General features: G+C 40.2%; 1 protein-coding gene across 1 annotated transcript; it reads right to left on the bottom strand.

Moving 5' to 3' along the window:
* Window positions 1-1,924: 1,924 nt before the first annotated feature.
* Window positions 1,925-12,494, bottom strand: LOC148835880 (retinoschisin-like). Its single transcript, XM_088914357.1, has 6 exons — window positions 12,346-12,494; window positions 11,216-11,241; window positions 10,992-11,097; window positions 5,130-5,271; window positions 4,318-4,513; window positions 1,925-2,647 (listed from the first exon to the last, which is right to left on the bottom strand). Exons 1-6 carry the CDS (start codon window positions 12,395-12,397, stop codon window positions 2,495-2,497), a joined length of 675 nt encoding a protein of 224 aa, XP_088770483.1. The 5' UTR covers window positions 12,398-12,494; the 3' UTR covers window positions 1,925-2,494.
* Window positions 12,495-15,836: the final 3,342 nt, after the last annotated feature.

Consider the following 15,836-nt stretch of genomic DNA (forward strand, 5'->3'; position numbering starts at 1 on the left):
TTTAGTCGTCTGCACCATTTTGTTTCTGTTTTCCTAAAGAAGCTTCATAAAGATATATTACATTTCAAAATATAGTTATTACTCTGCATGTATTTTGTTTAGATAAAGTACTATACAGTATGAGGATTTTGAATATTAATTAAGTTTTAATTGATAATTCATTACTTACTGCATAAAACTGGAGTGAATTTGTTGCATAAGCGCTAAATCTCACCTCATTAATAGCTATGAGGTATGTGCGCAAGTGATGATGTGATTGAACCTGTGTCTCGTCAGGCCCGGTGACAATCAAGTAAGAGCAGCAGAAAGGAAGCAAATTCCACTGTGTCCTCAGCGTGTTAGAGCCACGCCTCGTATGCACTCACCAGCAGATCAATTGGCGAGGAGGCCTGAGTTGATTGCAGGACTGTCTAGCTGCTACAGAACTCCGCCTGTAGTGATGGGTGGAAATCTGACTGCATGCATTGATCAAGCCCTGTTACAGCAGTTTCTGACCTTCCTGACCTTTCTACTCATCTTGATCTGACAGCATTCCAGCAGGAAATTCGACACCCGCAAGGTGCATGTGTAACTGCGGCTTTCTAGGGAGATGAGAATGTGTCAGTTATGTGTCATGTAGTGTGGCAGATCCCTCTTACTGTGCTGTATCCTCTTAAGATATGCACATGCACTCCGTTACAGGGTACAGTACCTGCAACTATTTTCAGTACCCTGAAAAATACCTGTGGAAGAAATCAATAAAACTCTGAGGGAACTGTGAAACGGGATGAGTTGCTTTGTGACCTGCTTTGCCTCACTGGATTCCCCTGTAAGCCTAACCTTAAATGAGAGAGCTGCGCTGTGAATCTCCCCTCTAACCTAACACTTTTCATCTTTTAACCATTAACCAGATGAGAAAGCCTACCCACTTCTTCCTGCTACCCCTAGAAGGTATCCAGACCCTTTTATTCTCAGATTTGATCACCATTGAACCTTTGTGGGATGATTTGGTACAAAATGTAGCATCTAGGGTACAGCGAACAGTGAACGGGTGTGTTTGTTCAGGCTTGACAAGAGGCAAAGTACCACATGACAGCACCTGGAAACTGATGCACAGCATACTGTACATCACAGGTTTACAGCTCCCAGTGCTGGCCAGCACACTACTAGCCTCTGAGTTCATGTAGAGAACTGCTGATCAACCCTGTTGATTGCAAGTTTATCAGCATAATAAATTTACCAGCTCTGTTCAATAAAATACAATGCACAATTTGCAAGGTTTGTCAAGATTTTGTCGTTTTCATGATGATATTTTTTTGATGCTCAGTATAGTTGATGACAAATTCTTTGATTCTGCTCTTTCTTGGTGATGACAGCTTTCCTTACTGACACCTATCTCTGTATTCATTAAATGGCTTTAGTCTCAGTCCGGTTCAAGCAATCCTGACTCTACTTCAGGAAATCCAGAATAAACGCCAATAAGAACAATTGTCTTTTTTTTATCCTTCACCACTGCAGTGTTTTTGGTTCAGCTTATGCATTTAGATTTAACTGTTATTAAATTATTTATTTAACTTGTTGGTAACATGATAATAGTGCAAAGTATTTCTGAACTAGCATTTTCGAATGGGTCATCTATTTATTTAAAATACAGGTTTTGCAATTCAAAGCATGAGGTGTATAGACTTTTTTCTTTTATTCTGCATCAGAAAATGGAGGAGAAGGAGTTTAATTATCTTCAACATTATACACCTTTGCCTATTTAAGATTTTCTGAGTGTTGGGGCTCTTGGGATTTAAGGCCTTGGGCTTCTACATTTGAAAGATGCCTTGTCTGTATTTACCCTAATTTCTCCGAGGAGCAACATACTGCAGTCCTCCCATTGCCATGCTGTCCACATAATCTGTTTCCTGTAAGAAATGTTCCATCAAATGAAGCCAGAGTACAAGACTCAGTTTGTATTTATTGAAGGCCATTGCCTTTGTAACAGTAAAACAGTGATATTTCTGTAAACACAAAATGACGTCCCCAATTCAATGGGGATTTACCAGTGGAACCTACTTGACTGTCACAAAACACGTTATAATTCACACACAGTACAGCACACGAGACCCCTCATGAAAACCCCTGCTCCCCTTTATTAATGTATCAACAGTGCTTCCCACTCTTTTTCTCTCCTATACCCCCAAGCCAAAGTGGAAAACCGATTGTTTTGGTACAATAGATCTGCATTGAGACTTTATTTTAGTTTACGTTTGTTTTTTTTTCTTGAAAACAGAGTGCAGTACATGCCTGCTGTTTATCGGATGAATGCCATTTACAGAATTCAGATGAGTTTTTTGTTGCTGGTATGTGTGCGCAGTGGAAGAATGTCATGCTCCTCCCCAAATATTTTAATTGTGAAACTGATTAGGGTGGCTTTTTTCCTGAGGTTTTATGGTAGCTGTAAGGTTTGTTCCTCTGCGGCGAATGAGGGCTCACTGAGCACTAGCTATGGCCCGCCTGTGCTGGTGTCTCAGGCACACTTGTTCATGCACAGGAGCAGCTCCATCCTGACGGCGATGCGTGTGTGCCAGCCCAGGGGGAGCAGGCGGATGTATCGCGCCACTATGGGCGGGCGCAGGAGGTTCTGTACTGAAGAGGACCTGTCCGAGTTCCCATAGAACACCTGTGGGGACAAAGCAGGCTTCTGTGATCATGTGGTCATGCTCTCCCCTCCGGAAAAGATCTCACACGATTGTCCCATTGAGGGGGAGGATGTTAATCCTGTGAATAACTTTCTGTTTAATGGTACCAGTGGTGTTAATCCTGTGAATAACTTTCTGTTTAATAGTACCAGTGGTGTTAATCCTGTGAATAAATGTCTGCTTAATGGTGGTGTAAATACCAGCACCAGTTTTGAGTTTTCAGGGGATTTGGAATGTAATCATTACAAGTGTTAAAGAGATACTGTGATAAGGTTAAGGTCATAGTTAAGCTTTTTTCTTTTTTTTTCAATTCAGTTCTAGCTTTATTATGCCCTCTGGGAAATCTGTTTTACAGCAGGGTCCAACGCAACAGTACAACAAAAACAGACAAACATCACCAACACAGAATACAGTACAACACTGTTTCAGGAGGTAGAGTAAAGCATTTGATAGTGAGACTGCAAAGAGGATGAAAGATTTCCTGAGTCTGTTACTGTTCCACTTGGGGACACAGAGGCGCCTTCCTGATGGGAGTAGGGTATATTCACAATGGAGGGGATCAGACACACAAAGTTCTTGGCCTTGTTTATTACCACCCTCTGTTTGTAGAAGGTTGATCTAATTCAGCCCAATGATTTTGCCGCTCATCTTCACTGATTTTCACAGCTTGTTGCATTTAATGATGTTGCCATCCCAACAAGTAAGTTGAAAAGTGTTTAAATACTCCTGTCTACTTTAAAGTAATCACGTTTCATGAGAAAAAAGTCTCTGTTGGCCTTTTCTTTGCAATAATAATAATGGGAACGATTTTGGGTATGGTTTAGAAGTAGGGTTAATGAAAGTGTTGGGTTAAAATTAGGGCGAGTGCTATGATTTAAACAAGTCTAACCAAGGAATAATGGTAGAGACTATATGACATGCTTTTACAGTTAAGGCAGGGACTGACTTTAAGCAAGGAGAAGACAGTAGTGACTATGACTAACCAGTGTGGTGAGGTTTATGTTAACTGCATGATGAAAGTTAAAATTATGAATTAATTGAAATATATAGCTATATATATACTGGTAGTATTGAAGTACTGTGATTTGTAGTAATTCAAAGTCATCTGTTTGATATAATTTAAGATGTCCAGTACATTTTAGATTTTGTATTTCCATTTTTTTAAGGAAAGAAGCAAATAGAATTCAATTTTTAGGATTGGATTTAGAATTAGGTTAGGGGCTCAAGGGACAGGGTTAGAACTAGAGTAGGAAACAGAGATGAAGATGGGATTATGAGTAGGGGTGGTGCACAAGCTGAAGGTAGGGTTTGATTGAATGACAAAGGTTAGGGAGTGGTTAGGGTAAGAATTAAAAGTTGTTAATAGGGTCTGACTTAAAATTAGGACTTGAGCTACAGTTACACTTAGGGTCGGGCTTGTACATAGTGTCAATGTTAGTGCTGGCGTTAAGTTTAGAGTAGAGGTCTCAAATTAGAATTAGGGTTTATACTATGATCAGGGCGAGATGTTTAACATTATGTTCAGGATTATGGACAAGGTAATAAAAGGATAAAGGGAATTGGTGGTTTCAGCTATACTGGCTCCTGTGGTGTCTTAAATCTTCTTGCTGTGCTATGCATAGATGTCCTTGGGATGTCCTCTGACACTCACCCTGTTGTTTCCAGTCTGGTCCTTGTAGTAGACCCAGTTCAGGCTCTCAACAGAGCGGAACTGGACGCTGTATTTGGTCATCCATTCATCAGCATCGCACCGCCCCTGGGTCAGGATGCCAGAGACCACTTTCACTTCCTTCAGATCAATCTGAAGCCACTGGCTGGTATCCTGGAATTTGGAGAGCCAAGCACACCTGTAAGGAACACCCAGGACATCCATCAGTGTGCAGGCTTAAACCACAGTACATCAGACACCAACATGCAGCACATGAGTACATACTCTATCCAACCCTCTGTTTGCAAAAGGTGTAGAACTTTTTGTCTGTGTAGTGAAAATCACAGCCTGGCGTAGTTAACACCACGCTTAGTAAATTAATATCCATATAAAAAGCTATAATAGGCTATGACTTGTTGTTCACAAGCCTCTACATCCTTTTGGTTTTTAACATAAATTACTACTTTTATAGATGTTCTGGGTTTCACTCATATTCAAAAATCCCATTTCAAACCTTCCCTCCCTTGAACATTCAGTGGTAAGGAAGGATATGAGCCATGGTTCCATATTATCTGCAGTGCACACTATATCACCTAAAAATGTGTTTAGGCATGCTTTCAAAATCCCATGGCATAATTCTGTAGTGTTATTTCATCTTTAATAATTTAGTAATAAATCATTACATGGGAGACCTTGGATTTTGAAGTAACAGAGGTTATATTTTTATTGGGTATCAGTTTATAGGTTGGGGAAACCAGGGCTAAACAGTAAATTGTATATTGAAGGCAATGAAAAGTGTGTGTGTCCTGACTCACCCAAAGCCCTGGCTGTTGAGTCTTGCTTTGTTAGAGGTCCAGGAGGAGTACCAGCCTGTGTACTGGTCCTCATTGGAGCAGCTGATCTGCTCTGCGGTCACAGACCCAGACTCAAAACCCAGCGGCCAATGATAAGGGCACTCTGGAGAGAAGACATCACCAGTCAAGTCAGTCAGGTGATCGAAATCAAGCTGGTTTCACGGAGCCTCTCATAAATAACCTGGAGACTTCAGTCAGCTGCTGAATCTCACAACATTCTTAGCACATGCTGCATGTCTAAGCAGGAATGTTCATGTTTATTTTTGCATTAACACAATGGCTAACTTGTACTGTGCTATTTTTAAATGAGCATATATACCAATATTAGTCAAATGTTCACATTTTTTTAATTTCAGAGATTTTAGATTCCTTTTGGATTATTAAATTATTTGGAGATGAAAGTCTCCTTCAGATTTGTAGAAGGAAACACATCATCAGTGGTAACTCATTCATAACAGATACTATTGCTGAAATTACATTTAATGCTTGTGTTCAACATTTGGTCCTTTGTTAGGAAACACATCAACATGAGAACAGATACAAAGGAGAGGATGTTCTTTGGCCCACCTACAGCAGCCGTGTTGACAGTAGCTAACTGATCCAGGGATCTAATGAACTTTTCACTCCATTTACTAAATATAAAGAAATTGGAAAATTTTGGCGACCTTAAGCATTAAACTAAATACTGTGTGGTGGGACTTTACACCTTGAGTGGCTTGATATTGTACAGCCGACATTACAGGTTGTGTGAGCCGGCTTCCCAGCGCGGTGACGTCACTGCCCTTCCCTGTGAATAGCAGGGACCGCAGCCGCTGGGCTGATGGGAGATTTCCCTTTAGCTCAAGTAGCTGGGTCCCTGTTGAGTGATGCTGGAGGCCCGGGTTCGAGTCCCCAGTGGTGGGGGGCCAACCTGAGGCAGCAGCGGCAACGGCACATACCCATTTGAACCCGAGAGTGCTACAATATACTGCCATGAATCCAATCTTTCCTGAACATCTGGGACAGTGGAGTACACTAATTTGTAAAATTCCACACATGGCAGAGGTATTAAATTGAACAAATCACCCATTTTCTAGCCACTTCTTCCAATTCAGGGTTGCAGGGGAGCCAAAGCCCATCCCTGCGAGCAAGCAGTCAGGCAGACACACTTACACCTAAAACCAGTTTTCCCGGAAGACAATTAACCTAAAAGTATGTTTTTGGACTATGGGAGGAAACCCATGCAAACACGAGAGAAAATACAAACTCCAAATAGCATCCCAGGTCTGGAATTTAACCCGGGGCCCCACTGTGCCACACTGACCAAATCACACTTCACATATTTCCATTTTATATTACTTGGATACATAGTTAATAATATGTAGCATTTTCATACATGGTATGGTAATTTGTACATCATTTACATGCCAACAGATGGGTAGTTACTGTGAGAGGTGGTCTGCTGATGTTCTCTATGTCAGTGTCAGCCAGGTGACAGGGTAGTAGTATTTTCTATGCCACCAAGACACCTACATTCTAAGGATAAACATTCATTTAATTGAAATAAATTCATTTTATTGTGTCAGAGCTGGAAAGGCAGGTTTGGAGTTGCCGTACCCTGATACAAAGTAACACTTCCTTTTCTACCAGCATCTTCTATCTGTTTAAATAGTCTGTAGCCACAGTTTTCCAACTTAAGCTCTCTTTTCTATGCAGCAGTGAAAGGCACAACTACACTTTCCACCACAAAGGCGACTTTGTTATGTCAGGAAAATTAATAAGAAAACATTGACAGAAAACTGAGGAAAGACAGCATAAATGAACACCAGTGTGCAGTCATTAATACTGCCCTGAAACCTGTGAACATGCTACGAGAACCAACGCACTAGTCATTACTGCTGGCCAGTGATGAAAGACAATCAGAAATGTTCATTTCTGGCAGTGCCTGCCAGAACCAAATTCGTTTGCCTCTGAAGCTCGCAATCTCACCATATTCAGTGTTCACAGCCTTCGCATGCAACCCAGCGCTCATAAGCTTTTCTCCTAATTCTCTCTCCATGCAATATCTATAAACAGCCATTTCAGTTTAATGAGGACAGATGGCCATATGTTAATGTTAAGCTCCATCCCACTGTCTGTCCCTCCACACTCACAGTGCCATGTGTTGACTACTGTAGGTCCTGCTCTCTCCGCATGTATGTGTCTCCAGTCGCCTGGGAGTCAGAACACTCCGAGGTCGCACCTCATACCTGCCCTGCCGGCTCACATCAGTGCGCCAGAGCAGAACGGTGAAAGATGAATCGCAGCCCTCGTGTGTTTTCGCGTACACAGCAATGCGGTCTTTTTGAAATTCGGTGAAGGGCAGACCCTATTTTAGTCACAGTAATCTTCACATCACTCTGCAGTAATGGGATTAACTGGTACATTCTGACTCTGTCTCTCTAGCTGCGTCTCCTTCTTTTCCTTGTTTTCTCACTCTCCACTTTCTCTCTTTCTCATTGAGAACTTCGTAGATTTGTTGACCATGAACAATTACCGTGTTTTAAATTGCTTTTTTTATGGATTTGCTACATTTCTATCAATACAGTAAATCGGACTCACTTAAAATTAGGATCATTGTCATCTTAGCATAAATCAAAAATAACATTTGGAATGGACATGAACTGTATCATTTTATGTGATGCAAATCCATAAGCAGATGAAGAAAGAAATTTAAAACAGCTTTCTTTCTGGGACATGTTCAGTACTTTAAAACACGAGTTAAAGTTTAAGATAACTGCCCGTGCAGTCCTGCTCAAAACAGCTTTGCATGTCATTCAATGAGAAAGTACTTTTCTTCCCTTACTGAAAACAGTGGTTTCATCCATCTAACCAGTTCACTAGCCCCAGCTTTGTTTATCTTACCCAAACTTTCCTTTACAAATTCCGTGAAACCCTTTCACTTCATCTGTGAGCTCCTCAAACCACAACTGATATTTTATAATAATACATTTTATTTTATATAGTGCCTCTAAAAGTAGCCTCTCAAAGCGCTGTACTGTAATGATGTTTATCAAAATGTTAATATTGAACCGAAATATCTAATTTTCTTCAGTTTTGTTTTCTTTTCCAATTGCTGTTTTTTTGTGTGAACCCTCCAAAAACAAGGTACCCATTTAAGGTTTAAGATTTAAGAATAAGGTTGATTATCTTGCTGTTTCATTAAATACTTTTCTGTAGTCCTACTATCCTGTATTGACTACTAACAAAAGAAGGAATATGAAAACATTCTAAAATGAACACAATAGTCCGAGTGAGCATTCATTTTCACAATGCAGAATCACCGCATATAAGTTCACATAATTTCAATGTGCAAACATTTTATGAAGTGATAAATATCATAAGAGTGCAGTGACAGGCCTTTCAGCACCATTATTGCTTAGGAAAAAAAATCAAATGACGTTCTGCTTTTTTAAAAATAAGCATGAATAAAAATCACAAACACAATACAAACCATTTCAAGGAAACACAAAATTATTCAATGTGAAGAATGTATAATTCTGATTTTATCAGTGAATGAAAAGGTCAAAATTGCCTGCTACCTGCTACTTTTTCTACTTGAAAGTTAAAATGTCAATTTCATGAGGGCACAACAAAAAATACCCTTATCACTTTCACATGGGAGGAAGAGGGAGATGCCAGATTTTTCCTGACGTGACACTCTGTCATTTCAAGACAGATCCTACTATCCTGTTAAAAATCTCTCCCAATAGACACCTTGCAATTCATTTTTCATAAACACATCTGTCGGAGTCATTTCAGAGCAGTGATACAGAGGAAGCAGAATGGGGACTGTCTGTCTATTACTTTAAACAGCAAAGGGGTTGCATTTACTCTCTAGTTCCCTCACTTGCGATAACAAAATGAAAAATAGATAATAAATTACAGTGAAGGAATAATCAGGATAGCATGGGTTCAGCAGGCAATCTAACATTGCTCATAGGCTTCAGATAAAAGCCATTCTAACTATATAATTGAAGGATTAATAATGGCAATACATATACTGATGGACAAAGGACTTACTCAAAAATTTTAAGCGTAGATAGTAAACAAGCGGCACAGTGTTGCAGTGGTTAGCACTGCTGTCATGCAGTAATGATGTCCTGGGCTCAGTTCTGGAGCTGGGGTGCTACTGTATCTGCATGGAGTTTGTTTGTTCTCCTTATATTCACGTGAGTTTTCTCTGGGTGCTCCAGTTTCCTCCCACAGTCCAAAAACACACAGTACCGGCAGTTTAATCGACTTCTGGGAAAACTGGAGAGAGTGTGTGCGTTTGTGTCTGCAGGGCACTGGCATCCCATCCAGGGTGTACCCTGCTTTGCACCTGTTGTTTGCCGGGATAGACTCTGGTTCCCCTGTGGTCCTGTACTGGACAAAAGGGTTAGAAAGTCGATGGATGGTAATCAAACAAAAGAAAATATGAACAAAATACCCATTGAAGAATTAAGATATACCACCTTCTGAGAGAATTGAGGCATAGACCTGATCAGCCTGTCAACAGAATAGTTCTGCCAATCTTTCTCTGCAGCCACATCCAGTTGGTGAAGGTAGGTATCTCTTGCTGATTGGCGAGTTCATTTCACAGATGTTCTATTAGGCTCAGGAGCTCATGAAATGATGGCCAAAACAAGACTTTGAGATTGTTCTATTGAAGTCATACCATTGTTATCCCAGTGCTGGAAAACTGACAGATGTTCTTGGCTTTCAAGAATATCTGGCACGGGGACTTTGTCCATGTGTTGTAGAGTGGGAAGATTCCCATTGATTGGTTTAAACAATGCAACAGGGCAAACGAGCATGCAGCTCAATAAGACGTCTCCACAAGCCATGTCTTATTTCAGATCTGTCAAGGGCAAAATGGCACCAATGAGCGAAACACTTCACATCTTTCTCGCTGCCACCTCAGATGTTCCGTAATCCGCAAAAGATGGTACTTTCTCAGTTGTCATCATGTTACCCCTGAATGGCCTCCGAGCCTGCAGATCAATTTCATTGACCAGTCACAGTCATTCTACTAAGCACAGGCTATTTTGTCCTAGAATAGCAGCCACTGCAGTCTTAAATTGCTTGTGCAGATGGAGGCAGCAGGCCTGGGCTGGTGTGATGACCCCGCGTCTTCCAGGATGCACCCTGTCCCTCACACATTTGATTTCCTGGTGCCTATGAACTATTCTTGCTGATTGTTGAACCTGAACATCTCATTCTCATTCAGAGCTTCTCTCAGAGACACATCAACCTCAGTACAGACAGCAACCTTCATTACTCAAGCAGAGCACGGCCATTTCTTTACACTGTTCATGGATTCATTAAAAATTTGTCCTTATTAAATGTCTGTTTATACAGATTCTTAATCAACTCATTTTGGAAGTTTTAATCCAAGTTAAATCCCAAACACTGAGCATCTGGTTATTTTATTAAATCACAGGACGTGAGCTCAGTATCTCGTTATCTCAAGGGACAATACTACTGACACATTCATTAAAACCTATTCATACCCCATCTAAAGTGTAAATAGAATTATCTCTGTTCACAATGAGCTACTGATTTAAAATGTAGACTACTGCAACTTCAGTATGAGTCAGTATATGGACAATAAGAAGAGGATGTACATCCACACATGAAATCATTTCAAATTGGAACAGATTAAACAGATGTGTGCTGTGCCTTGCAAACATGAAACAGCTGCTTCCACAACATACAGTGACAAAAACACACTACCCAAGTAAGTGCTTCCTCTGACAGTGGGCCACAGACTGGTCTGCTGCTCTAAGCAGTGCAATACAGTGACTGTTAATGAGCCCTCACCTGGCATGCATTCCTGGATGTTGTTCTTGCTGGGCCACAGAGAGTTGGACTCGCCCTCACAGTCACACTTACAGGCCTTCCCCATCCACGGGTCTGTCCTCTCCTCCTGTAACACAAACAGGGCAGCACGTGGGATTTTCTTTCATTCAAAGAATTGATTTTAATTTTCATAGCAACATTTTCCCAGGTGCAGAGATGAGTGAGATCATATGGATTACACATACCTCCTCAGTAGATGCTCTTACTAGGGCTGTTCCAGCAGGGGAACACATGTTGCAGAGAGAGGGAAACAAATCAGTGTTAGAAGAGCCACCGACAATATATTCTCATAGAGCCACTGAATGATAAAACACAATGCATTAAATTATGAAATAACAATGCATTCAATAATTAAGTAACTCACAACCGATACAGACATGCTGTAACAAATGTCTCAAGATTGTATGAGAGCACCTCAAACATGTTAGGCAGATTAAAAGGGTCAAAACATTTGTTTTTCACAGATGTTTTTCTGTTTCTTTCTTCTGTTTTTTTCTGTTTCCACCAGTTTCCGATTAGCATTTTGAAAACAGGCTTACAGACACAAGTTGTGTTCAGCATCTACAGAAAAGCTATTTTTGTCAGAATGTGTTATCCTATGTACATGCACTATACAGTACGTCCATCCAGTTTCTGAGCCCTTTATCCAACTCAGGGCCACGGGAGAGCCAGAGCCTATCCCAGCAAGCAATAGGCACAAAGCAGGACACACTTTGAATGGGACACCAGTCTATCATAGGGTAAACACAGATACAAACACAGACACACACACACACACACACACACACACACACACACACACACACACCAGGACCATTTGTCCCAGAAGCCAATTAACCTACAGTACCAGCATGTCTTTTGACTGAGGCAGGAGAGCAGAGCACCTGGGGGACACCCACATAAATACAGGAAGAACTACAAACTCCACACAGATAGCACCCCAGGAAATGAACCCAGCACTCCAGCACTGCAAGACAGTAATGCTAACTACTGAACGACCATGCCACCCACAGAGTATATACTGTACATTCTTTAAACATATTATGATATGATGGATGCTTATATTGAAGTTCTGTTTTTTCCATGCTGATAGCACACTGATGCCGATGCACAGATGGGCTACAAACGTGCAAGAGGGACAGAGTGAACCTAAACCTCATTGGGAACACCTGTCCTGCAGCAACTAGACAAAATGTCCGGACACCATATACTGTGCATCTCTGCACCAAAGGAGGTCCTGTGCAATGAAAAATAAGTATACTTTAAATGCCTGAATCCCCCACTCTCGTAATAAAGTAAGCACACAGGGACATACCTTCAGACAAGAAGAGGATGGACAATAGAATATTCCCAAATTTGATCTCCATCTTCCTTTTTCCTTGGACGCAGAGTAAACTGCAGCCTTTGTCAAATGGACTGGATTATCTTAATCCACAGAGCACTAATGGCCTTCTCTAATGCTCTTTATCTCATTGCAAAGCCCCTCCCACATCTGTGGAGGGTCTGCTTCTCTAATGCGATACCAAGGGCCTTCTACTCCACTACAAATATTAAACTATTCCCTCAAATATCCCACCTTTGTACAGTAACTATGGCACTCAACTGAGTGCATGCTCAAATCCTAATGGGTCACTGTTAGCTGGCTCTGCAAAGGCCAACCATTAAGGATAAGGAACAGGGTAATGTTTTAAATGAAGTGTCAGAGTATTTTTTTTCTTAATGTACAATTATAGACTTACTGTGGCAGATTCTTTAAAACACTAAGTGGGATTTCACTCAAGCTTCTGTCATCTGTGTTTAGACCCACAAAATCCTTTTTTAAAGCTACCCACATCCACACCACACCAAGACGAAAAGAGCACGAAAATGAATTGCTCAGTGAAACCTCCTAAACTGAGCATTTTGATGCATAATATGGGAGGTGACAGCAGCAAACAACTCGGAAACAACCTCTGACAGGAGCCTGTGTCTATTTTTAACATCACGATTATTTAGCTGACAGCTGATGACTGTTCGGTGTTGAGTCCAGAGCACAGGGTTGTCAAGGGCTGAAACTCCAGACCCACAGTTCAGGGTTTAACCACTCACGTTACAGAAGACAAAGTAATATCTGAGAAAACAACATAACCTGATCTGTAGCAAATAAATTCAAATTCCAGCAATCTTAACTTGCATTTGAGAAGACAAGTGTGCATGAATGTTACAGAACTCCTCCAAAGGTAATGTCTGCTTTAACGCAGAACAGCAAAGAGGAAGCGATCTGTACCTCTGAGGTGAAACACTGTTTAGTCTGTCACACTGAGGACAGTAAGCTAGCAGGGTGTGCAAGAACTAAAGAAAACACTGTAACACATGGTGTTGTTTAGTGTGTTAGTCCCACACATGGGACTTTAAATACAGTACCATGTATGTTAACTCACTGTACTGTATATAATGTGGGCAACAATCTGTTATATGAATTTCTCAACATCTTTCAGAGTTATTCAAACAAAGGCTGATTAGGCCATTGATTTGTCATTGGAATTTTTATTTTAAATCATTTTTAGCTTCTTTTTTGTGGGTGAATCTATTTTGAATCCTTTTTAATACAACACTTATATTCTTTAATGAGCAACCCACCCAGAAACAATGATAACAGAGACCAATCACTACACAGTAATTAAGTGAACAATTCATTCCAAAAAATTCATTACAGTTGTTTCAGCTGTCCCCCAGGACCAGGAGTGAATATCAATTCTTTAAAGCAACAGCAGCTGAAATACTGAGAAAAAGTGGTCGTTAAAGCAATCCAACCACGGCAGAAATAACCAGTTTATATTAGTTTTAAAAAGAGATGAAAATCTCCAGTCATTTTGGCACCCCAGGACCAGACCTGAAGCCCGCTGCTATAGAAATTAATTACTCAAATTTTGCCTATAAAATGTGGTATTCAGGATCAGGACTGCAGTTACCTGAATTAAAGTATTCCATTTGACCAAATCAGGCATTTCTGAGCTCAGGGGAGAGAATCTGAAGAGCTTTGCCCTTCTGGGAGTGACACAGAGGAATACTATCATACAGCAGTGGCTCTGAACCCTGATCCTAAAGAACCCCTGAGTCTTCTGTTTCCAGTCAAACAGATTTTGTAATTACTGAGGCCAATTCATCCTAGTAATTGAGCTTCTTACATGGTTAGACCCATTTCTGTCTTCAATTTCTAGTGTCACAATACTCTGCTCCACGTTTGCTGTTGAAAGAAATACCAAAGAGAACTCCAAATGATCAAATTGCTTGTCTTACATCTCTCTAAATAGCTCTGAATAGTTAACCAATTAAATATATCCTAACACAGATGGGAATTACACTGTCACACATAGCGAATGCAATTTTCAGAAATTCAGTTATGTTGCACACATACCTGAATGAGGATGAAACTCAGAAGCTTGTTCAAAGATGATAGTTATTGCTATAACACCATCCAAATCCTCAATCACAGAACAAAAAACATCTTAGTAATCATCTAAATATTAGTCTAATTAAGAGTTCAATTGAAACAAAAAACAGTAGACACAGGGCTCTATAAGGACCAGGGTTGATAACGACTGTTTCAAACACTTGGAACATCTTAAAATATTGTTCAGTTAGGACTAAATTGTAAGTTAATTGAAATGAAGTTAATTCTAGGCCTTGGGGGTTGAGTGAAGGTCAAGTGCTTTCTCAAAAGAATTTCAAAACTATGTAATTGCCAAAAATCTCCTGCTTAACTAGATGAAATGACTGTTCTAAATAATAGAAATAGTCTATTCAAGTCTATTATTATAAATAGTCAATTAAACCCATTAGTACCCTACTATACGTGTAGGACTGAGGCTCACAATAGCCAGGATTCGGTCACATATTGGAATTATAAAGGTTTGGCCATGGCCTGACCAGACCAGGTAGCCTACTCCTGGACCAATCGGTGACAAAGATGTGTTTAAATGTCAAGCCAGACTAAGGTTCCTTAAGTGCAACTTTCCCTTCACAGGCTTTTTAAAACCGTGTACACACATCATCTTAAACAGATGAACACCCATATTCCTGATGCAACAGATGCAGATTGCTAGAGTTAAAGAGATCCAGTCTGGGGATGAATGCTCTTCTTAGGTTTTGCCATACATAAGTAATTGCCTAATTATTTTAAGAACTGATGAGAGACATGGTGTACTCACTCCCTAAATAATGCACGACGAGACTAATTTAAATCACTAGACTCATATTTTTTCTTCAATAACAGCCAAATCCCACTTGCCAGGCATTATTTTAGGAAGAGTACATGAGGTGTGTGTAATATTATTAAATCTCATAGCATAAACACATCTTAACCAATAATTAGTGCAACCATATATAAAGGAAGAGCTAGTCAATAGTGCAATGCATAAATACAATGAGGAATGAACCTTAACAAGCATTATTTTTTGTCAATTGTTCTTTAATAGAAACACCTGAATTGTCATGACACACAGCTGAATTATAGATATATAAGCCATTTTCCCAGGACAGCATGATGTGCCTCATTTTTCTTTGAAGAAACATTGTTGGTTATAGAAGTTGTGGTAAGTCTTGCATTTAAAAAGGTTTTTGAATGTTGTTTTAAAGTGATGATTGTAAATATCTAGAACTAATTGTTTTTACAGAGGCTTGTAATTTTGTTTGCTGTCATATTTCCCCCTTAAATGGCCAGTAGCACCACAGTGCCTTCTATTCCATGCTTTAAGACCAATTTATTAAATTGGTGTTCTAGTTATCATGAAGACTTCTACCCTGAGAAAGAGACCAACTAAGCAA

The sequence above is a fragment of the Atractosteus spatula genome, chromosome 4 (genome assembly GCF_055471065.1).
Source record: "Atractosteus spatula isolate fAtrSpa1 chromosome 4, fAtrSpa1.hap1, whole genome shotgun sequence".
Classification (NCBI taxonomy): Eukaryota; Metazoa; Chordata; class Actinopteri; order Semionotiformes; family Lepisosteidae; genus Atractosteus; species Atractosteus spatula.

Coding starts and splice junctions, on each gene's coding strand:
- LOC148835880 (XM_088914357.1), bottom strand. CDS start 12,397: ATGGAGATCAAATTTGGGAATATTCTATTGTCCATCCTCTTCTTGTCT. Junction 11,098..11,215: donor TAAGAGCATCTACTGAGGAG/GTATGTGTAATC, acceptor TTTGTGTTACAG/GAGGAGAGGACAGACCCGTG. Junction 4,514..5,129: donor CTCAACAGCCAGGGCTTTGG/GTGAGTCAGGAC, acceptor TGTTCCTTACAG/GTGTGCTTGGCTCTCCAAAT.